This window comes from Amphibalanus amphitrite, unplaced genomic scaffold (assembly GCF_019059575.1).
Source record: "Amphibalanus amphitrite isolate SeventyFive unplaced genomic scaffold, NRLGWU_Aamphi_draft 000437F_arrow, whole genome shotgun sequence".
Lineage (NCBI taxonomy): Eukaryota > Metazoa > Arthropoda > Thecostraca > Balanomorpha > Balanidae > Amphibalanus > Amphibalanus amphitrite.
The window spans coordinates 100737-127178 of NW_024881931.1; the positions used below are offsets into that span (position 1 = coordinate 100737).

Here is a 26442-nt window from a genome sequence, read left to right on the forward strand (position 1 = left end):
GCTCCACTGATTTGTCCAATGCTTTTGATTGCGTTAATCGTTCTGCTCTTTTATCGAAGCTCGAGTGCTACGGCATTTCCCCTCACTGGTTTGCCGACTACTTTACTGACCGCCACCAGATCGTTAAAGGCGGAAACGCACCGAGCCTCGAGGTTGCGTACGGCGTGGTCCAGGGCAGCATCGTGGGGCCTCTGATGTTTCTCCTGTTCACGAATGACATCCAGTGTTACGTATCTGCCGCGTGTAAAATCATATGCTGATGATATGCAACTTCTCCACACATCGCTCCCATCGGTCTGTGATCTAGCACGATTGCGCTCATGTGTCGAGACTGACCTGGCCACAGTCTCAGCATGGTTTCGTCACAACGGCATGAAAATTAATCCATCTAAAACAGAGTTCATTCTCATGGGCACACCCTCAAATACTCGTAAAGCTGCCGAACTGACCGTCACTTTTGGAGCTTCCCAGTTATCCTCCGCAGAGAGCATCAAAATTCTCGGAGTTCATATCGATAGAAACCTCACCTGGCAGCCACAGACATCTAACGTAGTTCAACGCAGTTTTGGCTGTCTCCTGGCAATCAACAAACTGAGACATGTGCTTCCCACTGCGACTTTAAAATCGCTAATCGAGTCACTTGTTTTTCCGCACATCAGATACTGTTTACCAGCCTGGGCTCCGATCACAGCAGCGCAACGTCAGCGCTTGGAAAAAGTTATCAACTTTGCAGTTAGAGTTGTCACCGGCCTTCGCAGGCGTGATCACGTGACTCCATCCCGAAGGCAGCTAAATTGGCTAAGCTTTGGTGAAACCGTCACCCTTCGGGACTGCACATGCGTGCATCGCATCATTAACGTGCCCGACGGACCGCAAGCTATACGGAGTCTCATCAAACGCCGGTCTGAAATATCTCAGCAACGTACCAGGGCCACATGCGACGAAACCATGCTGCAGACTAGTGCAGAAAAACACCCCCGTCTAGAGTGTGTGAAAAAAGCGTTTCCCTATCGGGCTGTAAAAGAGTGGAACTCTCTTCCCCCTGCCACTCGGCAGTGCAAGTCTCTCAATGACTTTAAGAAAAAGGTTCTGTCTTTCATTGTGTAGCTGATCTTAACCACTGACTCTATGACATCATTTTTATCGTTTTTCGCTTTTGCATGTGGGTTGCACTCGTACCCATGTGTTCATACCAAATGTGTTTTTGCGTGTACTTACCATTTTAATCACTATTCTTGTATTTTATTGTATGAACTGTCATAAGTCTCGCCCATGTACTGACGCGGCGCTCTAAGAGCCACGATGTGGATATCGCCAAGAACCGCAATAAATAAATAAATAAATAAATAAATTTTCCCACACTTGCTGTGCGAATTCATGCATTATCGTCTTCTGTTTACAAAGCCCAGCAATAACGAATATCAATTCCCATCGTCCATGATCAAACTTCCGGCTCAAATCATTACACAAGTTCATCATCTTGCACTCACGTGTGCACGGTGCATGCACTGCAGTGTGATTTCAGGCAATCCTAATGATAAGGCAACTGCAGACCCATCCTGTAAGGTCGGGCAATGTTTCCAGTTCCTGTCAGACATCACTGTTCTTCGGGGTCGCTCTTTCGCTCCAGGCGCTGCGAAACGAACCAATCATGAGCCGCCGTTGGGGCTGGAGTCGTTGGCGGCGGTGGCGGACTCGGTGGCGGTGGCGTTGGCGTCAGTTTGAGGTGAGCAGTGGAAGGGGAGGCCCACGGCGCGCCGCCGGTGAGACGCCAGTAGTGTGCGGCAGAGCTCGGACTGGGCTCGAGCTTGGGTTTGGTGCGGTTGGGCTGGAACTGAACTGGGGCGCATGTCGCTCTGACTGGACTCAGTGTTGAGATAGTGCAAACCTGTGGTCTTGGAGGACATGGAGATCAGAGAATTCTGAGGACCGGGAGTGATCTTGATCAGATATTAGGTGAGTGCTGCCTACGAAGTCATTATTTCAGGCTTACAATGTTTTCTTGGAGCTGCTGAATTTTCATGGGTTCAGTGTTCAAGCATGCAACTTTGTGGTATCGACAATAATAACCTATACGTGCAATCTAACAACATCAAAAAAGCATGATATTAGCTTCCGTAATTAGCTGAAATAACATTATTTTCAGTATGATAGTATGCTTTACTGAAACGAATTTTAGTTTTAGATATAGTTTTTCCTTTATTTGTCCATTAATGCTAACTAGAGATGTCAATCGGATACCAACTTTTTGGTATACCGATACCAAACCAATACCAACTTGGCATTTGGTATTTCAATCCTAATATGTTTGGTATTTTGTTGGTATTAAAAAACCACTAATGCAAAAGAGGCTGACAAATTGGTAAAAAGTTGGTATTTTCCTCATTCTCCAAAGTTGGTTTGGTTTCGGTATATCCTCACGGCTTTTCTTGGTATTTGGTTTGGTATCGGTATTCCGATTTTCTGTAATTGACATCATTAATGCGAACCGTATATAACCGTATATAACCGTATATGCGAACCGTATCAAAATGTTGTTGCTTATGTCTCCGATGATACATCGACTGACATGAAACAGCAAATAACGACACTCAGTCGCCCTGGCTGCTTATTTCCTGACCATTCAGTCCTGATGCAATAGGTGCCCACGTCACAACGCTATCAATCACAGCGTCTCGATGCCTTTTGACGTTAAATACCAAGGTTCAAAGCAAGCACGCCGTGCTCTGTGTCACGCCTCACATGTAACGTCCGCTACATACACCAGGCTTTGACCTGTGGCATTCATAGGGTCCGCCCACCACTCGTTCCTCATCCTTCCCGCATCGTCCCTTTAAACCTGCCGATGGGGAGGGAGGCAACTCGCAGGGGCGATAATTGAAACTGCAAATGGTCCCTGTCCGGCGCCCAGATGGGCACGCTCCCCTGTCCTTCCACGAGCCAACCCTTCCCCAGACACGGCAGACGCTGCCTCAAACACCGCCCGACTCAAATTGCACTGCGGTGCCGGCTCGAAAGGGAAAACGTCAGCATTATCCCCTGATGACGGGCTGGGTCTCAAGGGAAATCTGCAGAGATGCTACCATAAACAGCGCTTCAGCTTGTAAATGAACGCCAGCTTTTTCATTATTTATCAAATTCAAAACAAGCATGACGCATCGTGTTGATTGATCTACTGTTTGGCGTGAACCTTTTTGTGTGTTACATGGTTGATGTCTTGGATACACTGTGTAAAACGAACTTTTTGTGAGATCTTATTGGCAAAGAAATAAGTGCTGATAATCATGATTATATATAACCAATGTGATAGTCACGGATTGAGTGCCTACTAGACCCAGGAAAGAACATTATCTAGAACAGTAGCGGCGGAACACCTTCAATTAAGGGGGGGGGGGGCACTGCCGACTTTTGGTCCCATTCTTTCCATGCAACGCCCATAGGGCTAATGTTAAAATGTCAAAATCAAAGGGGGCACGGTGCCCCGGTGCCCTCCCCGTTCCGCCGCCTATGATCTAGAATGAATGCAGCATGATAAGGCGATGCAAAACATTTCTGAGCACTTTCGCACGCTTTAACAGCAGGTTTCTATTCTGTTCCCATAAAGCACAAGACACAGCCGCCTCAGCTTGCAAGTTTCAATGGCTAACGGCAAATTGAAACAAATGTGTGGGTCGGTCAGCAGCCAAAACAAAAATGAATAAGATGTTCTCGACATGTAAAGGGGTTTGATTTCAGACTTACGACCGTTGTCCAGTTAGGCAACTGGCCGGATTGGGTGCGCCCCTCGGCGTATAAATAACGCCGTGGAGACGTGGACACGAGAACAGTAGCTAGATGTAACCGAAACCTGTCCGCACCTGACAGAGATGTGATGTTTTTCTTTCTACGGGTGGTGTTAACCTCACTTGCCCTGCACTTCACTGTTTTATAATGCGACGTGAATAGGCATGGGCTTATCATAGTGCAATAAATCACGATGGTTTTATGATGAGAGCTGACTGCTAACATGGGCATAATCATGACAAAAATTAATCGAGCACACAGAACATTACGTTTTACTGGATAATCGCTTGATTTTAGTGGTACGCTTTGTGAGCTTTTAACGCATTGATAAAGCTACGCAGCCATAAATGTGTTATACCGGTCATCAAAACCTTTAGCAATAATCTCATTTTCGTCGTTTTTTTTTTTTTTTTTTGTTCTGAAGCTTTTGTTTTTCAGCCTAGATGCTCGTATATAAAAGCACGTCGATATCTGCATCTGATTAATAGGGTAGTTTCAAATTACGCCGATACTGAGTTTGGCGCCGCCACCAAAGTAGGGCAAACAACTCCTGAAAACAACATCTTTAATTTGCGGGATCGATTGCTTCAGTCCGATCAGTTTGACTTTCTAATAACAGGGAAAGAGGGACTAGCATCAGAATGTTTTTTTTTTAAGCCCTGACAGTTTAGCATATGTCTTCGACCAATATGTGTGTAAGTATACATTGTCTGGTACATCAAGTAATCGGATACTCAAAATTGTATTACCCCAAGCAATGCTGTCGGTGAGTGTGAAACGATTTAACATATTGCCCTACATTTCATTTTAGTCAGATCTTGCCACAAGCACCGCATTGGTAACATCTACCAACCAAATCCAAGTCTTACAGACTGCCTTGCACTTCCCTTGATTACGCGCTCGGATTTTCTCTGCGGCTCTTGACTTTCTTCCATGAAAGTGCATTGGACTTCCCGAGCCCTCCCTCCCGCACGCCCGATCCCCGAGCTCCAAAACATACAACCCGTCCAGCGGCGGAAGCGCGCTTGTTATCTTAGAGGCTTGACGGCTCAGGATGAATCACCGGAGTGAGATCAGTCGGTCTGAGCCGAGCCCCTCCCACCACTGTCTGCCGTGACATCGAGGAGGGGACCGGATACACCCCAGCCCGGATCCTGGGTCGGCATTCCGAGCCCTCAGCCCTTCAGGTGCGTTCTTGGCGACTTTTCTCAGCCGAGCGCCGTAAGGCGACAAGAAGACCTATCTGACCCTCATCGGATGTTTTCTTACCCTGCGTTGGAAACGTAAACCAAGCACTTGTGGAAGGGTTGGCTGGTGTGTTTATTTTCGTTTTGCGTGAAGGCGAAGAAGTCGGTCCGCCCCTCGGCTGTCGGAATATCGTACCTCCCATGGCGTGTTCGTTGGCATGCGACAAAATGCGTAGGCCGGCGCCGCTTTGCACGGTGCCGTTTGTGATTTTGAGGTATGTGGAGTAACAAAGGCGTCGTGACGTTTATTCGTCCACGGCATGTGCATGCGTAATTTAATTCACCTATGGATCCTCAAAGAGGTGATGGTTCGCGTGAACTAACGCCTCAGCTGGGCCGTTTTGCTGGCAGCTTTGCATGCGCTGCGCCCATCCACGGGGGCCCGCCGATTCATAGCTTTTCTTGGAGCTGGCAGCCTGGCTGACGGGGGCGAAGTGTTTGGAGGCAGACGTCAGTATAAGAAAGCCGTGGCACATGACATGACGTAGAGTGCTCTGCCCTGACGTGAAACACCACCTCCATCATGTCCACAGACATCAACTGCACTGCTCCCATGCTGCGCCGCCTCCTGCTGTGTCAGCTGTTGTCTGTTTTCAGCCAGGTATCACGTGTCTCATGCCAGTGACCTGTCGGGCTCATGACCTGGCACAGGCGGTACCGCCTGATGGTGCACCCTCTTAGTCACCATCAACGAGACACACAACACCACCACACAGTCAGCATGTGTCGGGCATGCTGACAGGCCCTCTACTCCCACCACCAGTTCAGATAATGGGTCTTCAGCTGAGGTGGGGATATATGCAACTCAGTCGATGACTCACTCTGTATCAATCAGGCGAACCGCACCGCCACACCCGATCCGTGTCTCTCCCCGCGCCGCGACATGACGGGCCGTAACCGACGCCAGAAAGAACACGCCAAAAGAGTGTCGCCCGTGTAAACAACATGCTCGTTTTTCCTTCACCGAGCAGGAAAGGGCGTGACCACGTCGTGTCTAATGAGGCTGTCTGCCGGTGGGAGCTGGGATGCGACGTGAGCGGACCGTTTGGCGCTGCTTACAACGTCGGGACCGGCGGAATCCGTGAAAACATTTGCGTGACATGGCGTGACAGTCGATGTCGCTGTCTGGGAGAAATGTCGATCCGTCACCGGGCGACGGCTGCCGGCGGGGCGAGGGTTGCGGTCGCAGGGACCCTCCCCCGGGGCAGAAATAGAGGGTGGTATGTGTGGGCGCCTCTGTTGACGGCGAGTGGAACAATTGAGCGCTTCATTAGCTGGGTATGGATGGTTTCTCCCGACGCGTCGGAGCAGTTCAGGTATGAGGCTACATCGCACGCAGTGAGCGGTAGATGGATTATCCATTTATACAGGGTGATTTTTTTTAACTGTTAAAAAGTAAACGTCAATGGTGGTCCCTAAATCGAAAAATCGCGTGCAAAAAAGCAATGCACGTGATAGATAAATCTGGGACATTTTGTATGGTGTCATCATTTGTCCCTTTTGACCGACGGCCTCGGCCCCAATGGAGCCTGAAAATGTCCCACCAATCGGGCACGCATGGTCCACCGCCGTTCAGTAAGGAACGACACAAAACGATGATTTTGAAGCATTGAGGCAGTTCGAAGCATACGATGATCAAGGAGATACCTCAGAAAGACGTTAAAAAACGCATGAACAAGCTTGTAGTCATAAATAACCTTCAAACAGTCCATCTGGCGTATGAGCAGCTTTTGAAGAATCAGTCTCCAGGGAGAAAGAAAAACAGCGAATCAGACACCATCAGGGCCGCCAGTATCAAAATCCTTGACCTGCCCTCCCTAAACTTCTAGTTTTTGGGCCCAGCTATGGCAGATATAACAAGAAAACAGTGGAAATATCTGGCAGAGCTGAAAATGGGCGATAGGAGCCTTTTCAGTCCGCCTAATGAGTATGGGAGTCCATGGTGCTGTTCAACACGTGCCCAGGCGGGCTGATTCGTGTCGGCAAAAGAGGGGGTAACTTCAAGCACAAGTAAAATACACGATGGACGTTCCTTTGCATCGTGTCCGCATGAAATCAAAATGTCCCAGCATGCTTTTCATCCTGGTATACCTATAATTTTGCAAGATATATTTGTATTTTAACCCCACTAGACCTCATTGCTTTTTAACAAGTAAAAAAAATCACCCTGTAGACGGAACGCTGATGGTAAATTCTTCTCACGGAGTTGGAAGGCAGCGGACAAGAGTGATGCGATCGAACTGAGCTTAAAACAGGTGCCTTTTCTAAGTAGATAATGAGGGATTTAATTAAAAATGGGTAGTTTTGTCGTGAGTTTTCTCACCAGCTTGGCTAAAGAATAACACTAGTGGCCAGTGGGCATGGAACAAGTGGTGCGGTTTCATTACTCTCTAATGTCTAGCGCATGAATGAATGAAACTGGATTTGATTTACACACCTTCATTGCGCTTATGATTTACATAGTGTTGAAACTTCGAAGTAATGACTAATGACCATTGTGATGAACTACCAGCTCAACCACAATACCTGAGCTTCGATCAAGATATCGTTTTAACAAAAATGTGCACTTTTCGTTCATCCAGTATCAAATGTGACTGACACCTCGCCACACAATCCTTCTCCCCACCATCATCCACTCAATCGGCGAAAATCCCCGGCCGCAAACTCTCTAACTCACTTCGGACTCTCAACTCCCCGGATTGGTAGAGATGAGTTGCTTTATTGATGAGCCGGTGATGCGTTAGGAGTACCCAAGCTGTTATTTCACCGGAAATATGACTTTATCTGACACAATGCCTCGCCGTTGGAGTTGGAGCATTGCTTTCCGTTGTATGTCAGTCTGAGTTGTGTCCGTCGGACTCTGCTGTGCCTGCGGTGTCCGTTCGGTGTCCTTTGGTGTCCTGCGGTGTCCGTTCAGTGTCCGACTGTGTCCGTCCCGTGTCCGTGTCCGTGAGGTTTCCGGCGATGACTCGGCAGCGTGTCGCCGCCGGTGCCGCCGACTTCAAAGCGGCGGTCTGCTAATTTACCGTCCGCCCTGAGTGACGTGCCGACAAACAGGGTTCGATCCCACCGTCCCGCGGAGGGGGGGGGGGGGAGCAGGGAGGGGTGTACTCAAACCTGGGTGGTCGGCGGTGCTCGGTCCATCCCTGCGTCCGGTCATTTGGCAGAGGTCTAGGGCAGGGATGGGTGGTACACTGATGTTTTGTGAAGACTGAGGGGTGTCAGGGAGTATGGGGAAAATACGATGTCCCTTTGATGAGGAGCGGGTGAGCGGTGCAGTCTCCTAGAAATGAGTTTGGAATGTCTAGGGAGGCAGAGTGCTGAAGTGTAGGTTCAGCAAGCTGATGAGGTGATCAGCCTAGTCCTGACTGATTCTGCTGTACGAAAGAGAGGAAAACGCTGTTTTTCATTGTTTCGTTCAATGAGTGGCTTACATTTCATTGGAAAACAATGGCGAAAAGTTTTGTTCTAATGTGCGGAAAGCTTCCTTGTGCTCACATTACTTCTTTGATTGTTTCAGGCTGGTGGTACATCAGTTCCTAAAGGAGTTTCATCTATTCCATGAACATGAAACGCCTGCTGCTTCTCGGACTTTCGATGTTGGTGGCCCGCAGCCAGGCACTATCACTAGGTAAGTACAAATATCGTAGCTTCGCTTGCAACTTATGCTTATCAATGGCATATTCAAGACGTATAGAAGATTCGATTTGCGTCACTTGTCTTGTGAGGTGAGCTTGATAACTTCTCGACACCACAGCTTCAATAAACCTCTGTGTAAATCCAGCAGAAAACCATGCTGCTCAGCCTACAATGGCCTTCTCGGGTCTCCGAAGCGTTCGGGCTACAGCGACGACTCCTTGGAACCGGTATCCGATATTGATCTACAAAAATGGGCACCGGGGATATTTGAGTCGTCCGCCCATGCGGCTGCCCAATTCATTATTGTCTGGACTGGAACGGGCTGTTCTGCAAATGTTGAATGGGGCCTGGCCACGCCAGGGCGACTAACTACCTCCGCCAATCCGGCGCACGGAAGAAAAATACGTTATACGAGCCATTTGCGCTGTATTTCGGCATTTGTTTCGGTTGACGTTTCCGGCAGTTTATGAGCTTTTTGACGATGTTATCGACACATTCCCGGGTTTATTTGCACACGCAATGAATGGACTTGTGCAATATTGCATTTTACATCAATAAGCCGTTATTTAGCATTCAGAAAAGTAGCTAATGAGAAGCTGTGGTCACTTTGCGGCAAACGATCATAATCATAATTGTCATATATTTGAAGGCGAACTTGTTATCGTCGTATAAGAATTAAAAGTGGCTATAATATATTTAATTTGCAATTTCTTATTGCAAATATAACATGATTTGATTTATATATTACATCGCTTCAGGTTCTTCTAATTTCCCTATGACCATGTATATTATTCACACTGCGTTGCAATGCTTTATTCGTTGTTCAATGTTCATGAATTGCTAGAACATTGCTCAGTTCAGGGCTACGGAGTCGGAGTCGGAGTCGGAGTCGGAGTCGGAGTCGGTCGGTGTCGACAGTTGTGACCGGAGTCGGAGTCGGAGTCGGAGTCGATTTTAGAAACCCGAGCCGGAGTCGGAGTCGGAGTCACCGAAAATCTGTCGACTCCGCAGCCCTGCTAGGTCTGCGGAGTCGGAGTCGGGAGTTGGAGTCGGTCGGAGTCGACAATTCTGCCCGGAGTCGGAGTCGGAGTCGGAGCTGGTTTTTGAAAGCCGGAGTCGGAGTCGGAGTCGGAGTCGCCGAAAATCCATCGACTCCGCAGCCCTGGCTCAGTTGGTACAAAATCAGGGATGTTCAACGTGGGCTAGTAAATGACAAAATCAAACAAAAAATTCGTTCAGCGCATTGCCGCTAGTAAATGCCTACTGCAGACTCAGCTAGCTGGATGTTCACTCATAGTTTCGCCCGACTGCCGGCCTTTTTACCAGTGTCCCTCTCTCCCCGTTTCCCCACAGACCAGTGCGACCAGGCGCTGGGGATGGAGTCGGGTGAGATTGCCGACAGCCAGCTCACAGTCAGCTCCTCGTTCAGCGACCACATTGTGGGCGCTCACAGCGCGCGCATCCGCACCGAGCACCGCGGTGGCGCCTGGTGTCCTCTGCAGGCCATCACCGATCAGGTGCACGAGTACCTGCAGATCGACCTGGGTCAGGTCACCGTCATCACCGCCGCAGAGACCCAGGGACGCTTCGGCAACGGCCGCGGCATGGAGTGGGCCGAGCGGTACGAGCTCGAGTACTGGCGGCCCGGCTGGGACGCTGAGACCGGCTGGAGGACCTACCGGAACGTCTCTGGACACACGCGGCTGGATGGGAACGTCAACTCCTACATGGCGGCCAAGACGCCGCTGGACCCGCCCCTGCTGGCGGCCAAGGTGCGGCTCGTGCCGAGGAGCTCGCACCCGAGGACCGTGTGCCTGCGAGCCGAGCTGTACGGATGTCGGTACACAGGTACGGAGTACGGGGTACGGTGGGGTACGGGTGCATACGGGACAGGATTGGAACAGGCCGGGAGGGGTGTACGTACATGTCAGCCAAGGTGCATACCTCATAAAGTGCACAGTAGCTCAGCTCTCTGCAGAGCTACTGAATACGTCACTGAGAGGTTTAAAGAGTGTTATGAGGCTGAGTCAGTTGCTCGAGGGCCGAGGCCTGGATAGGATGTGTTTGTCTCGTTCGAAATTGAGTTAGTTTGCACAATCATTTCCAACTGCAGTTGTGCCCATACGGTGCATGTTTGCTTTTCAATGGCTGTTTACGCTTGTGGATAGTTTGTCATTCTCACTAACTTTGATCGCACCGGTTGCTCAATTTAACGGTATCTTCTCGGTTGCAGCAGGCCATTTGTCTTTCCTTATTGCTCAACTACCGTCTCCGAGCGCCGTCGTTATTTAGTGGCAACTCTCAGCGGGCCATTTCTCAGTCATCAGCAGTCGTTTATCATCAGTCACATCGGTCATTCAGTCATCGACTAGTCGTGCCGTGGCTGAGGAGGGCCAGTCGTGACTCGTGATATGGCGTAACTCGTGACTCGTGATGCTGCTCGTGGCGTGACGCGTGACTAGTGGGCAGACGTGACGTGACCACTACATGTTTGGAGCTCCCGGCTGGGTGGAGTATCCTGGATACAGGGTGCTGCAGTCAATGCTTACACCATTAGCATTCTTCCATGCATTACCCCGAAACCCTCCAGACCCGGTATTATACCCTCTCTGGTGGCGCTGTGGGTGCGGCCCGCTCTGCGCCCGTGACCCGACCACACGCACCGGGTCACATATGAGACACGGCACCCCCTGTACGGGGCGCGGGGTGTTCACAATGGGTGTTCGGCCGCATCAGACAGGCGCCGCCGTTGAAGTCGGCGGTGATGACCGTCATTATCTGACGATTAGCGCCGTGGTTTACGGTATAGACGGGCCGAAACGAGCGGCGACCGTCCTCGGAGTAAGTGATTGCCGCTCGTTTGCAGACGGCCTGGTGAGCTACAGTATGGAGCCGCCGGACCCGAGCCGACCTGACCTGACCTATGACGGCACCGGGTCAGCAGAGGTCATGGAGGGCGGCCTCGGTCAGCTGACGGACGGCCGCGACGGAGGCAACGATATAACACGTGAGCAGAACACCGCCGATACATCAGCGCGCGCATGCAAGGATGCATGGTATGCTGGGCGTGGGCAGTGCTTGCGTGGGCTTACGTAGTTAATATAATGCAACTTACACATAAATTATGCAAAGTGTTTGTCTGAAGAGTACCTACTACCTAAGTTACCGGTTTCAAAATAAGTTCCACTTGTCAGACTGTATCTTAATTCAGGTTTGCTTGGCCTGTTTGACTGCCACCAATCCCAAATGATCTCACATGTCATAAGTGATCCATGTTCAGCTGCCGTAATTTTTGTTTGAGCGGTGATTGGAGATGGTTTGGAACTTACATACTATCATGGGCCTGCACGATAATAAATTGTATTTTATCGATTATTGATGATGAAATCATTTGTTATAGTCACTTCAAATCTGTTTGCCTTTGATGGCGATCTAAATTGTAACTTGATGCAAAATAGATGACTCGCGAAAAATTGACGGTCCCTGCTTGAATAACAAATAAACAAAACCTGTTTTGCTGCAATTCAAATCAATATGCTGTTTTACCTAGGCGAACTTCGGAATTTTGTCGTCTTACGGTGCATTTACCTCCCGCTGAAGCCCATTTTTCTGTGAAATCGAAAAGGGATTTAAAGTGATGCTCCAATGCAGATGATCGGCTGCGCCGAACCCAATGATCGGAATTGGGAATCAGAGTTTTGTTTGTACAGGCAGTGGAGTGAAAGACGGCTCCGCGTATTTGATTTTTAGTCTGAGTGTTGACGTGTTCGTCGGGAGAATCAATAGGAGGAAGAATGTCATTTCCACAACACTTTATGCATAAACGTTTTTGTTTTTCATATTTGCTTTTTGCTAAACATGTTTAACCCTCGCCGGACCTATTGGTTTTCTACATACGCGCCGGCCGAGAGGGGGGGGGGCGGGTACGACCCCCCTCGCCGTTTCGCCCCTGGTGGAGCTAGCGCGTCGCGGAAAAAACGAGCGTGTGCGCCGTTACGAGACGCAGAGATTGGTACCCGATTTTAAGGTCCTAGGTCAACCGGTGACCTCTGAGGTCAGGTCAAGTGCCCCAGGGTACGGTTCAGTTTTTGGTGAATAACTTCGCAAAAAACGGCCACAGAGCCGCGATTTTGGCAGCATCGTGTTCGCCTCGCTCGGGCGCGTCGAATGACATACTTTTTGTTCGGGTCAGGTCAACTTAGGGTGTTGACCTCAGGTCAAGGTCAGGACCAGGGTTGTATACCAATCAAGTCGATTGAATTGATTGATTTGATTCAACGCGTATTTTGAGTTGATTGGATTGAGTCGATTGACTTTTCGAGATGACTGGTTGACTGACTCGTTTGACTTTAGCGACTGGTTGACTGATTTGATTCCTGAAAATTAGAGTGACTCGTATGATTGAGTCGATTGAATGGAAAGTTCAGATAAGCTTTAGTTGACGAAAAATAATGACACCAATTGATGACATCAAAGATCACAAAACTACATTGAAAACTGCTTGTCATCACAACTGCAATATGGGGTAGATGGCCAAATAAAGAACAGGCCTAACCAAAGTAAACATGAACAGCCAACTTTGACTATCAACTGCAATAACTGCTCCAATCCTGTGATAGAACCTGGCGATGCACCTACCTACCTTTCTGCACTCAGCAGGAAACTTTTTTTTTTAATCCAGATGATAAAGTGCAAGGCCCTATATACTAATCAAGTGTGATTAATTAATAATTCACATCTCCACATCTCCTCAGAAACAACCCACTGAACTCTATAAATATCTGAAACCCCTACAAAAATAACTGAAACAAAAGCGCCGTTTTTGTCTCGCTAATTACGTTTACGTAAATTAATAGCTAATTTGCTGCATTGTTTAATTTGCGGCAGAACGTTTGTTGATCCTTTTCTCCTGAGAGCCTAAGCATAACATACTTAATATATTTCATTTTCCTTAAAATAATTTACCGAATATAACATATTAAGTGGTTTTATTTCAAATGAAATAATAATTAAAACGAAATTGGTGCTGTACAACCGATTTATTTTATGATGATCTACCATACTACATGATAATCAATGACGTCATCTTCCCAAAAAATCAAAAGACGTAGAATAAGGATTTATAAAAGCTTAGCATACTTATCGGCAAAACGTTTTCTTTGTTTTTTCGCAGTCGCACCGTGCCGTTTTCGCGGACGCCGGTGAAAGCAGGGCGCCGCAGGGCATATCAGTCACGTGATATTTGGAACTGCTCCCCCTCCATGGGCCTCCTACATCCCAAACGTCACGTGTAAATTTCACGAACCTTGATCAAATTGCCCCAGGCGCCCTGTTTTCACCGTCGTCCGTTTTCGCTTTTTAATTTTCCTTTTCCTACTTCCTTTGTCCTTAACTTATCCTGTGGTTCCAGAGTCCCTGTCCTTTCCATTTCCTTTTAAATATATTTTTAATGCTCATCCCTATCCCCCAGTCCTAACAGTTTCAAATTGTATTGCAATAAAATGTTTTGAATTTTTCACATATAACCTATCTACCTTCGTTGGTACTGTTGGTAGCCAGTGACACATCTAGGCAGGTAAGTAGGTACCTATCCTGCTGTCTTCATAGCGCATACCTAATGAAGTTGTCAAATTTATAGCACATTTTCAACACTTTCATATGGTGTCAGTGTGGCATGAAACCTAGCTAGGTTCATTAAGTTCAGGGTTCAATTCAGAAGAGCTCCGCATAACTCAAATAAGAGACAGACGGGGGCTTTACATGGGGTAGATGGCCTGATGACTTAGCTGGAATATGGCCAAAATTAAATTGACAACTTTTAGGTGAAAGGTGGTGATTTGGGTTAAGGGGTGTTTGTTGAAGTCAACTACTGGGTTATTTTGCACCCATTAAATGAAACTTCTGCTTCAATTCTACCCATTGAACCCAATATCATGATCCACCTGTCCATCACTAGGTATCCTTCCTTATTACATAGAAACTTTGAATGGCATGGCAATTAATAATTTTAAATGACAATATTTTTATGTTTCTTCTGTAGGTAGGTAGGTAGGTACACCAGACTGCTTTGGACACTTTTCCAAGTTGGTGGGGCAAAAAAACCTAATGTATATCTTGGTTTGAGTCGTTTGATTGAGTTGATTGATTCCTTTCATTGTCGCGTTTGAGTCGATTGAATCAATTCCCGAAAACTGCTCTGACTTGATTGATTTGATTGGTTTCCCAAATTTGTCGTGATTGAATTGATTGCTTTTGATTGAGTCGTATACAACCCTGGTCAGGACAGCACCCCCAGGTCACGAAGTTGGTCGAAAGAGGTCATGTCGCATATCATTCGATTTGGCAGGTCTTCCTGAGTCCATTGGTGGCTTTCTCGACTCGCTAGCTCAATTTGATCGGGAGTTATTGACGAAAAACTAATATGACCTTGATGACGTCATAAATGTCGTCACGGAAGGTCAACATTGCAAAAGTGACGCATCTAACCTTGCAAGGAGTGCATCAAATCACGATTCTGTGTGCTTGAGATAGTTGGAGATCGTTCCCGGCGCCAGAATAGCAGTTTTCATTTTTCCCCATTGACTTATAATGGTGAGGTCACGAAAATGACCTGACCTCATATGAACTTTAGGAAAAATCTGAGATATACAAGTTGTGAGACTCATAATGGATACTAGATCCTGCAAGTTTCATTTCCCTGTGACATCTCCTCTGGCAGTGAGGGCGTTGCGAAGTTGCGACATCTGAAGACCGTGCAGAGGTTCACTTATGACGTCATAGGTCAGTGACCTGACCTGACCCAAAAATGCGGTTGGTGTCAAAAGATGCGGCTTGGATCAAAGGTCAGGTATGCCAAGTTTCAGCTCTCTATCGCCAGCGTGTTCGGAGCTATCGCGAAAAAAAACCCTATGGGGGGGGGCGGCAACCGCCCCACCCCCTCGGCCGGCGAGGGTTGAGAAGTTTTGAAACATGCTTTCTGAGGACAAAATGGAAAAATATCCCAAAAATGATGCACCTATAGGTATTTCATTTTTTCTGTAGCACAACAGGTGTTTTAATAATACCTTCTCCTACTGTAATATGAAATGTTCCGCACTGCCAGAAAGTAAACTAGTTTGACATTGCCGATATCATCGGTGGCTTTGTAAACACAAACATATTTCTTTGTAAACAGTAGCGGATGACCAGGACATCGCAGACCTGAGTTTGATTGTTGCGCATTGCCACGGATTCTCCAAAAGGGCGAAACGGCTGAGCGATACCTAAACATAATTGGGGAACGAAGAATTACAGACCGCTTGGAGTTAATCATTTCAAAGTAACATAACGCTCACAGACGTGCGTGCTGGAAAACAGGAAGATCAATAGAGGAGAAGTATTTTTCGTCCCACGATAGTCTACTCCATCAGCTCAACATAGGATGTGCATGGTATCCGATATAACTTTGAGTAAGCAATAATATATTCACGGCTACATCCCTCTTCGTTAAAGGAAATAGTTCACTTTTAACATGGGGTTTTGAGCTGGAATAGCAGTTTCGTAGCTTGAGCTGAGACTAGCACAAATCAGGAGCTTTTACGGCTCAACGATCACCCTAGACGAAGATATTCCATTTCTCATTCCGAAAAGAGTGCCTTGTAGAGGAATGCGTGCCTTGCACAGGAACATAGACCCGGGAACAGGGGGGGGGGGGCAGCGGGGGCGCTTGCCCCCCCCCCCCAACTTGGGAGCCGAGGGGGCGGCGCCCCCTCAACATTGAGGCAGCGAGAAAAGGTCTTTCCTCCCTTTTCCGGACTTCTTTCCTTCTTGTTTCCCTTATACATCTAAACATCAACACACGGCATTTTCCTTGCCATCTGAATGGTTTCTGCTGATACAGTATCGATTTGACAACATCTGCTATTGTCATCCCGCTTTGATTTGGGCCTGACCTTGGCCATAAGCTTGGCAGTCCAGTTGTAAACTGGACCATTTTGAGTCAACTCTGAGAAATGCATAACGTGCAACGGTGGTAAAATCGTTGCTATAGGTATAACACAGTTTACCCGCTCCGGGTGTGAGGGAGGGGTGTGGGGCAATGAGTGCACTGACGTGGCGCCCTCGGTATGGGATGGAATGCATGGGATACATTAGAGGGCCGGTATGGGATTAAAGCTCAGCGACACTAAGGGCTTATGTGGCGCCTTCGGTTATCGGTAGCACCCTCAGAACCACCGGCGTATAGGGCCCTCAGAGCCGCCGGTAAGGGGCCTTTAGAGGCACCGGTTTGGGGCCGTCATGCAGGTGACGGTGTGGGCGCACAGAGGTGCTAGGGTGATTCTCTCAGAGGCGCCGGTGAGGGTCCTTACAGGCGTTGCTGTGGGCCCTCATAGACGCTGGTGTGGAGCCGTTACAGACAAGTGTGGGGGCTTTAGAGCTGCTGACGCGAACTCTCTACAAGCCGGCAGGGGGTCTCAGTGACCGGCAAGGGGTCCTTCTTAGGCCGGCAGGAGAAGTCCTGTGGGGTCCTTAGAGACCGGCATGGTACTGTCAGACGCCGGTGGGGCCCTCAGACTCACCGGTGTGGGACCCTCAAAAGTCACCAGTGGGCGGCTTTTAGATGCGCAGGTGTTGGTTGGGTCCTCAGAGCCGCCGATACAGGGCTTAATTTTAATAGGCACTGGTGTAGGCACTCAGAGTTGGGGGTGTGAAACCCTCAGAGACACCGGTGTGGGCCCTCATAGGCGCCGATGAGGGCCCCATAGTTGCCGTTATGGGGCCCTCAGAAAAATAAGTGTGGGACCATCACAGGCGGGAAATGCCCCTAGAACTGGCCCCTCATAGGCCGGTAAGGACTCTCAGAGGCCAGTAACGGGCCAATTTGGAGACCACCGAGGTGCCCTGAAAAGGCGCAAGAGGCCCTCAGAAGCCGGCGTGGGGCCCTTATGGAGACCTTAGTGTGGCTATTTAGGGCCCATGAGGTGCTCTAACGAGCCCCATGGGGCGGCCAGCGGTTTGACGTTCAGCGGTCAAATGGCGCCGCTGGGCCCCTCGGACCCGAGGGTCCCTTTGAACCCGATGGGGGGGGGGGGGGGTACGTGTCCCCTTAGACCCCTAGCTACGCCACTGTTTCATATGCATCATGTCAGGTATTTTAGGCTCGCCCCCCCCCCCCCAACTTGAAAATCGTTCCCGGGCCCCTGCACAGGAATGCAGCCACGTCATCGTCAGCCAATCAGCGTGCTGCTTACAGCCAATGCAGTATGCGTAGGTTTGAGCTACGCAAGATGATTGGTCAATGCGTAATAAGCTTCCGCGTCAAACATTATTTTACATAGAATATAGTTTGTCCTATATTAAAATATAGAAAATAATTGTTCTTACAAAAAGGTTTTATTTTATTTCATGATTATTTTGAGCATAAAAAATCATAAATCAATAGCAAAATACTGATTTCAGGAAAGTGGACTGTTTCCTTTAATTCCCCATAACCAAAGTCAGTACCAAGATACCTATAAGAAACAGGTAGATCCGATGTTTGAAAGTAAAGCCCCAGTCACAAATTTGACGCACCTGTGACATTTCCTGACACCCACGTGACTATTGTATTAACTTTTGTGTTTTGCAATGTTTTGACCTTATTTAAAGTACTGAAAGCTCAAAATGTATGATAAATGTTGTTTAAAGCAGCATATTAATAATTATGTTTGTAAATTATCGATAAGCTGCTTATAGCAGGTCACGTGATTGCTACCAGATTATGTGCTCAGAAAGCATCTTTTCAACTTCGATTTTGAACAATTTTTACCTCCTTTGAGGCCAAATGATGGACGGTTTGAGGCACACGATGAAATGTTGAATCTATTGATGCCAAAATTTGTTCGTTTTTTGCATTTTTAGACTAGTATATCCTGGCTCAAACTTTGACCAGTTTGTGTGTGAAACCTATGGTGAAGGGAAAACTTCACGCCCAGCAGGCGTCATTACAGTGCTGCCAAATCGTGTTTGGTGGGGGTCGGTCAGTACCTCCCGACTGCAGAGCCGCTGACAAAGCACCTGCTCTCTCCCCTTCCTTCCTTCCTCTTCAGGACCGGAATGGGTCGGCTGGAAGAGGAGACCCGGAGAAAAGGTGACACTGACGTTCCAGTTCGACTCGGTCCGAGAGATGGAGTCGGCGTCATTCCACGTCAGTAACCACTTCACCAGCGGAATCAGGGTACGTCAGAGCGTCAGATCGTCATGAGTCATAGGTCGGAGTTGCCAACCTCCATCAGAAGACGCATGCAAAGATGAGACGATATGTCATGACATGGGCTGCTTAGCCACACGAAACCTGATAAGATCATTCAATTACCTTGAAAGTCGGTCACAATTTTTCACTAGCACGATTTGGTTTCATCAATAAGCGCCACGACTTCAATCAGTCACTGATGGCAAACAACGCTAACTGGCACGACTAGCTCTAATACGACTTGGTGCATGACTATGACATGTCTTGGTTGATACCATCGCGAACACCGGTACAGTACACAGACCGATTGAACGCATCTGTTGACCGTATCTCTGTCGTCTGTCCGCAGATGTTCGAAAGCGCCGCGCTGTTCTTCTCTGTGGACGGCTCAGAGTTCACCAGCGCTCCGGTGACCTTGACCCCGCCAGCTGATCGCATTTTCGAGGACGCGCGCCGCCTGGAGATGCGGCTGTACCGGCAGGTCGGCCGCGTGGTACGGCTGGAGCTGACCACCGCCGCCAGCTGGCTGCTCATCTCCGAGATCAGCTTCGACAGCGGTGAGTCAGCGCGGGCAGGGAGTTGACGAGTTTTTAGTCAGTGCAGAACGAAACTGGTAAGTTTGGGAGTTTGATCGGTAGTTCATGAGTTTGCAGTTTGACGCTGTTCAGTAGACGGCACGCGCGGCCACTCGTGAATTTCGATTCGTTGTTGATAATGCATACTCGTAAGGGCTGTTGCATTCACTGCAATTGGACTGTTGTGTGCTATTTCTCTTGAAAAAAGTGAAAGCTGCAAAAGCCGGAATCCCAGCAAACAATGTTGCAAAAGGACAAATGTTTCGTGATTCGCTTGGAGCTAGTCAAGGCTACATCAATAATTTTCCATTGAAAACCGAAGTAAGCAGTCAATGAAAAGATGACCTTCATTTGACGGGGTTCACTGTGTGTTTTCGCCTCCAGCTCCGTCATCTCACAATGTGACCGGGCTGACGACGGTCGACGAGTCCGCCCCGCCAGTCGACTCCGACTCCGACTCTATCTCCGACTCCGCCGACTCTGCCGATTCCGCCGCCGAGCAGCCTGCTGTTGACCCGGGCTTCAGCGCGCCCTCAGAAGGTGCCGGCGAGTCTGCGGGCGGCGCGGAGGACGCTGTCGACAGCCCGTCGTCGCTGACTGTGCTGCTGGTGGTTCTTGGAGTCCTGCTGGTGCTGCTGCCCTCGGCGCTGGTCGGCTACGTCCTGCTGCTGGGCCGGCGGCGGCGGGTGGCCGGCGGGGCGGCCGCCGCGGCCCGGCCGCTGCCACTGCCCCTGGCGCGCAACATCAAGGAGCTGCGTCTGAGTATGCAGCTGACGCCTCGCCACGGCTACTCGCGACCTCCCGACTCTGGCGAGGAGGACAAACTGGACCTGGCCGCGGCCGCCGAGCGGTACCGCGTGGTGCGGCTCAACTCCGAGTACAACACGCCCGGACACGGACGGACCGAGGAACCCGCAGGTACGGCACGCAACCGCAGAGTCGGTGGCTGAGCGCCATGCAAACGTTAGCCAAGTATACCCGTTCAAGATTTACGCATTAAGCATATTCGTCTGTCAGATGTTTTTCCATAACGATATCGTTCTATGACACAGTAACGTGGTCTTTGAGGTTATGCATTCTTGGAAGAACAACATTTTTTTGACAATTTCAAAGGTTTTACGTCATGTTTGTTATCCTATTCTTGTGCCAGTTTTCTTTCGACGCCACTGTGCCTCTCTTCTCCCCCACTGACGTGCCGCCTTCCCTTGCAGAGACCACCTACGACTACGCAGTGCCGGTGCTCACGCCAGCGGGTCCGGCGGCCGGCTCGGAGGGCAGCCGCTCCTGGGACAACCCCAACTACCGTCAGTCGCCGCACAACACCACCCACTCGAGCAGCCAGCCATCCGTGTGCAGCATCAGCGAGCTGCTGCCGTCGCCGCCGCCGCTGCCGCCGCCGCCGCCTCAGCCGCCCGCGTCGACCGGCTGGCGGTCGGCGGCGCAGCGTCGACCGGCCCTCCTCGCCGGCTCTGTACAGGGTGTGACCGGTACCTGTGTCTGGGACGCCAGCCGAGAGGGGCTGCGGGAGGACCATCAGGCCCGGCTGGCGGTGGCTGAGGTGGACGAACACGATATTCAGCTGGGAGAGAGGATCGGTCAGGGACAGTACGGTCAGGTGAGTAGCCGTGGTGAGCGAGCTCATCACCGAGAAAGCAGTGCATGTGTGAGCGGTATTTGACATTACCAAATGCGAAGCAAGTAACTAATGTAGCGAAGTTAAATTGAGGCAAAGAAAATGAGAAAATGTGTGACAATAACAGCAATTTTGGTGCCGGGCACAGCGAAACAAAAGAATACCTCCGCAGGGTCCTGAATGTAGTCCTCTTCCTGCGTCCCCAGATTCGTCTGTGCGAGTTGCAGTGCCGCTCCCCGCTGGACGCCCTGTACCCGGGCTCTCGGCGGCTGGCGACGGCCCGCAGTCTGCGCCGCTGGGCGCCCGCGGACGCCGCCGCCCGGCTCCGTCAGGAGGCCGAGCCTCTGTGCAGGGTCACCGATTGTCACGTCACCCGTCTGCTGGGTCTGTGCACCCTGGACGAGGCTCCGGGGCTGCTGGTGGAGCACCTGGAGCACGGTGATCTCAATGAGTTCCTGCGTAGAGCGCACCATGATGGCGCCAGGGGCGAGGGACAGCTTGGGTGAGTGCGCCTGGCGCGAGGAACCGATGGGGTTAGCGATTTGAGGATCACGCTTCTGGCCGCTGATCCGCGCCGGAGATTTGGGATGGGTGGGGCTCAAACGCAGAGCTCGCATGCATGATTTGGTCGTAACCGGTTCTATGATGAATTAATTTGTTCGCTGCTCTGTAAGGTTCCGTGTTGCTGTGAAAATTAACATAAGATTGCTGATTTGCGTGTTTGCGGTTATACCTTTTCATACCTAAATTTGGTCCGCCTCTATGTTATACGTCAATGAAGCATTTCATGATAAACTCAACGACTTTATAAACGATTTTGCCCTAAAATATGCTTGAACTTATTATGTCTAACCTTGTCTTGACTTCCGCAGACTGGACTCGCTGGTCTACATCGCCTCTCAAATCGCCGCCGGTATGGAACATCTCGAATCTCTGGGCATCGTTCACGGTGACCTGGCGGCGCGGAACTGTCTGGTCGGCCGCCAGCTGGAGGTCAAAGTCGGTGACCTGGGGCCGAGCCGAAAGCAGTACGACAGCGACTACTTCTCCCTGCCGGACGGCCGAGTCCTGCCGCTGCGCTGGCGGCCGCCCGAGGCGCTCTTCACGGTGAGGAACTGATGATTCTCTTGGAGGACACCTCCTTGTAATGATCTTCTGGAGAAGCGTCCTTGCCGAACGAAAGTCCCTATCAGGGTGATCTTCTTTCCATTTTCGTCGTAAGCCAAGGACCAGACTTACTAGTTATTTCTTCTTATAGCGATTAACTCCACTTCCATCTGTTTCCAGGATGAACTGAGCTCGGCCTCGGACGTGTGGTCGTTCGCGGTGACGCTGTGGGAGGTTCTGACCTGGTGCCGGCTCCAGCCGCTGGCCCACCTCACCGACTCGGCGGTCATCGAGCGACTGGCCGGCTACCGCTCCAGCTACGGCGAGCCGCACCTGCAGCAGCCGCACGCCTGTCCTGCGCTCCTCTACCGGCTGCTGTTGCAGTGCTGGAGGCTGCAACCGGCACAGCGGCCCTCGTTCGCAGAGGTCGGCTCCCTCTTCCGCGAGACGGGCGGGGGCTGGGAGATGAACGAGTCTGCAGAACTGTGACTGCGTGCGGCGGGAGGGGTTAGGCAGCAATGAAGGCGTCTCGGAGGAGCCCGGCTGGATGGAGGAGGTCTGCTTGCAGGGATCTCGCTGGATATGTGTCCCTTTCCTAGAAAGCCTTGTCTTCCAACATCTGTCATATCACTGGACATATTTCAACACTCACATATCTCATGTGCACTGCAGCGAATATTTGAAGTGGTGCGACTGATGTTTATGTAGCTCTCATAAAAGCGTGTCTCATTTCACCTTACCCATGGTTGTGAAGTCGATGTGAGCTATTTAGCTGCATATTTTGCATCTGTACATACATGTGTGACGTATGTACTACAGCAGACCCGCTTTAGGTACCCTGCTTCCCATTCTTTACCCAACTCATGAACCTGTATGTCCTTGCAACCGTATTGTGTAAATTGTAAATGTACCTTCATGATCATTGTATAATGTTTAAGATGTCGCTATATGTTTCTTGTATACCACTGCCAACTAGGCAGTCCAGTCTTAACGAAAATGACACGACTGAACAAACGCGGTGTAAATGCATATTCGAAATATACTTCCTCTATACATACGCGCATTTCATTTATGTTTGGATGATATAGAGCTACCAATTTCATTGCGCACAAAATGTGCCTCCGTACGCTGGCACAGCGAACATTGTTTCAAAATTGCTCCAATGGACCTTAAACAGTAGCTAATGGATATAGCTCGTATACCTATACTGCCAGTCTTGCACGATATACGACCCCTCAGTCTCCGATAGCGAACCAAGCCACACTCAATGGTGCTTCATAAAGCAGTAAGCACAGAACATCCAGACCACAGGCATGGAACATGTGAACGTATGTATGTACATACAGTTAGGTTCGTGAACCATGCTCGGTTTATATCGTAAACATATTTGGATTTATCCATATTTTCGCCCCGTAACGGCATTTTAGTGATGGCAACTTTTTCCGATGATTTTATTTAATGCATCAATGCACCGTTTTACCCATAAAATCACATTAGTATTCACTTAAAACGCATTTAGATCTCAACAAGAGGGAAATAGATTTTGTTTCAAGCTACATCGCATAGGAAAATAAAATATCGCACATGCTGAATTGCATAAAAACGGTTAACCAGAATGCTCAAAACAACGGCAAAGCAATATCTTCGATTAATTAAAGTTGGGTTTTTCCTGGCGGTCAGCTATTTCACGAGAAGAGCATCTATGTATGTCTTTTTCTCACCTCGACGGCTACCTACCCGCACCGAGGTGTCTTGGTCCCGGTATATTCGGCGTACCTCGATCTGTGACCGTTTCCGGCTGTTCGGATTACTCCTCTGATCTATTGCTCCAAATGGGAGTCCGCAGCCAGCGGGCCTGACTCACCGGTCCGCAGCCTGAGCCGTGACTCACTGAGCAGCGGCGCCGGGCCCGTGTCACGTCCCGTCTTCACGCCGACACGGTCTCACCGCCTCCTTTTAGGGCACAAACAGCGGATAATCCGACACACAAAAACGGGACCTGAATCTAAAGAAACGGTAAACGGATTAGGCGCGCCGGGAGCAGTTCACCCTGCGGAGCTACGCCCATTGAGTTCTGATTGAAAATGGACTGAATAGGGCACGGAAAGGCGCATTGAAAGCATCCATTTTATCGAAATCAAATGAATAAAGCCGACATTGACAAAGGGAATATGGCTTGGCCGAGTCCCCGCCTCAGGCACGCGCTGTTTGGTGAATGCCGACCTTACCGAGCAAAACCGTGGGGGACTGGGGGAGGAGAGGACCATGCCGACGAAAACATCTTGGTCGGTCGCAGCTGGGGCTTTTGCTACAACTGGAACAAAACGTCCGTCGGCGGTCCGATGGCTACCGCGTATCTGGGACTCAGCCAGATGACGGTAAAGTCTCTGCGCCCGTGACGGTGCAGTCTCTGCCTATGGCAACCGCCTCTCTGAGACTCAGCCAGCTGACGGTGGAGTCTCTGCGCCCGTGACGGTGGAGTCTCTGCCTATGGCAACCGTCTCTCTGGGACTCAGCGGGCTGACGGTGGAGTCTCTGCGCCCGTGACGCGGTGGAGTCTCTGCGCCCGTGACGGTGCAGTCTCTGCGCCCGTGACGGTGGAGTCTCTGCCTATGGCTACCACCTCTCGAGACTCAGCAGGCTGACGGTAGAGTCTCTGCGCCCGTGACGGTGGAGTCTCTGCCTACATATGGCTACCGCCTCCCTGAGACTCAGCGGGCTGACCGATAGAGTCTCTGCGTCCGTCTCAGTCGCGGATCTCATACCATCGCTCTTGGTCCCTGGTCCAGGCTCTAGCCGGCCTTCTCTAGTCTGACTCGAAGAAAATATTATCCCATGCATGTCAATTGTCTAGTTATGAAGCTACATTGTGGAAAACAGTCCGCTAGTTATTGGTGAATGAATACTGTGCGACCGTTGACTGGTGCGACCGTGCGGAGGCGGTGCGAGCGACTTAAGCGAGTGTCATTCGAGCGAACGTCATTTGAGCGAACCATTTTCAGCGAATGGCAATTCAGCGATTATCAAGTTAAGCGATTATCAAATATAACGATGATCAATTTGCTTCAAGCATTTTTTTTTTTTACTTTTGCCAGCGCATACGTATAATAGTAAAATAACCTTGCGCACGAATGTTTTCGGAGTTTCTCATGGTTATCCGGAACTGGGTGGCGGATATCACGTTCTAAGTCAGACATTGAGTTCCAAATTTAATGCTACATTTCTAAAAAAAATTCAACGGTTCAATTTCACTCCCCTGCTCTTTGCCAATCATGGTGACCAAACATTTGTTCAGAGATTCATATCGCTTGCGCTGTTTTTCACGAAATTCCCCCGCTTGAATTTGGATTAGTTCCCATGTTGTAAATTTTGTTCTTGCCCCAAGCACCGTACAAATTTCCAGGTATTTGGGTGAGGTGCCTGAAACATAGACTGGATTTCCCTGTGCCATCTCTCGAGTTTATTATTGGTCCTTGGCATTCCTTCCGTCGTCCTATCTCTCACATTCCACATTTTTAATTCAAATTTTGTCCGCCTCCTTCCCCTCCCACCCCTTGTTGGTCGTCCGATGTATGTGTCTTCAAATGATGCGTAAAGTGGTGCAATAATTTTCAAATTACTTTGTTCCCGAAGTTCATCCAGCTGCTCAAAACTATTGACCACCAAATTGACCACGCCTTGATTGACCACAAGCTGAGAAGGAAGAAATGCCGGAAAGCCAAGGACTTAAAAGCAAATTTATATTTTGCCGCGTGCAGCTTGAAGCATGACACCTACCAAACGGGTATTCCAAGGGCAAGAATTTCCGAGAAGTAGCAAATGATTGACTTTTGTCGCGTTCGGTTTCGCTGTAACTGCATCGCTCAACTGGTCTCCCATTGACCACCATAAGTACTCGCTCAATCTGGTTTCGCTGATTCTGGTCCTCGCCAAAGTTGATAATCGCTGTGATTGAATTCACGGACTTGACAATCGCTGAAAAGGTCAATCGCTTAAATTGATAATCGCTGAAAATGTTTCGCTCAAATGTCGTTCGCTGAAATGACGCTCGCTCAGGTGTCGCAGAACCTGCGGAGGTGTCGTCCAAAGAACATACATCCATATTCCATACACACTTCTGAACTTATCCACACATTTGTTGCTTTATTCGTGTCGTGGTCCAATTATCAGCCAAATATCTGCTAACTTCAAGAGTATATATCTAGTTTTGAAAAAAAGTTTGTTGTTGTTCTTGTTTTATATTTTCCT

At 49.4% G+C, this 26442-nt stretch overlaps 1 protein-coding gene across 1 annotated transcript; it reads left to right on the top strand.

The window, feature by feature from the left end:
- Positions 1-1718: 1718 nt before the first annotated feature.
- On the top strand, positions 1719-23247 carry LOC122391446 (discoidin domain-containing receptor tyrosine kinase B-like). The gene is made up of 11 exons (XM_043385360.1): positions 1719-1956; positions 8551-8661; positions 10023-10517; positions 11536-11676; positions 18737-18864; positions 19229-19436; positions 19839-20372; positions 20666-21069; positions 21294-21589; positions 21960-22194; positions 22375-23247. Exons 2-11 carry the CDS (start codon positions 8592-8594, stop codon positions 22681-22683), a joined length of 2820 nt encoding a protein of 939 aa, XP_043241295.1. The 5' UTR covers positions 1719-1956; positions 8551-8591; the 3' UTR covers positions 22684-23247.
- The last annotated feature ends 3195 nt before the right edge of the window (positions 23248-26442 follow it).

Excerpts from the sequence above, each read along its gene's own strand:
- LOC122391446 (XM_043385360.1), top strand. The coding sequence starts at position 8,592 with ATGAACATGAAACGCCTGCTGCTTCTCGGACTTTCGATGTTGGTGGCC. Across the intron at positions 8,662-10,022 it reads CAGCCAGGCACTATCACTAG|ACCAGTGCGACCAGGCGCTG; the intron begins GTAAGTACAAAT and ends GTTTCCCCACAG. Across the intron at positions 18,865-19,228 it reads ACTTCACCAGCGGAATCAGG|ATGTTCGAAAGCGCCGCGCT; the intron begins GTACGTCAGAGC and ends GTCTGTCCGCAG.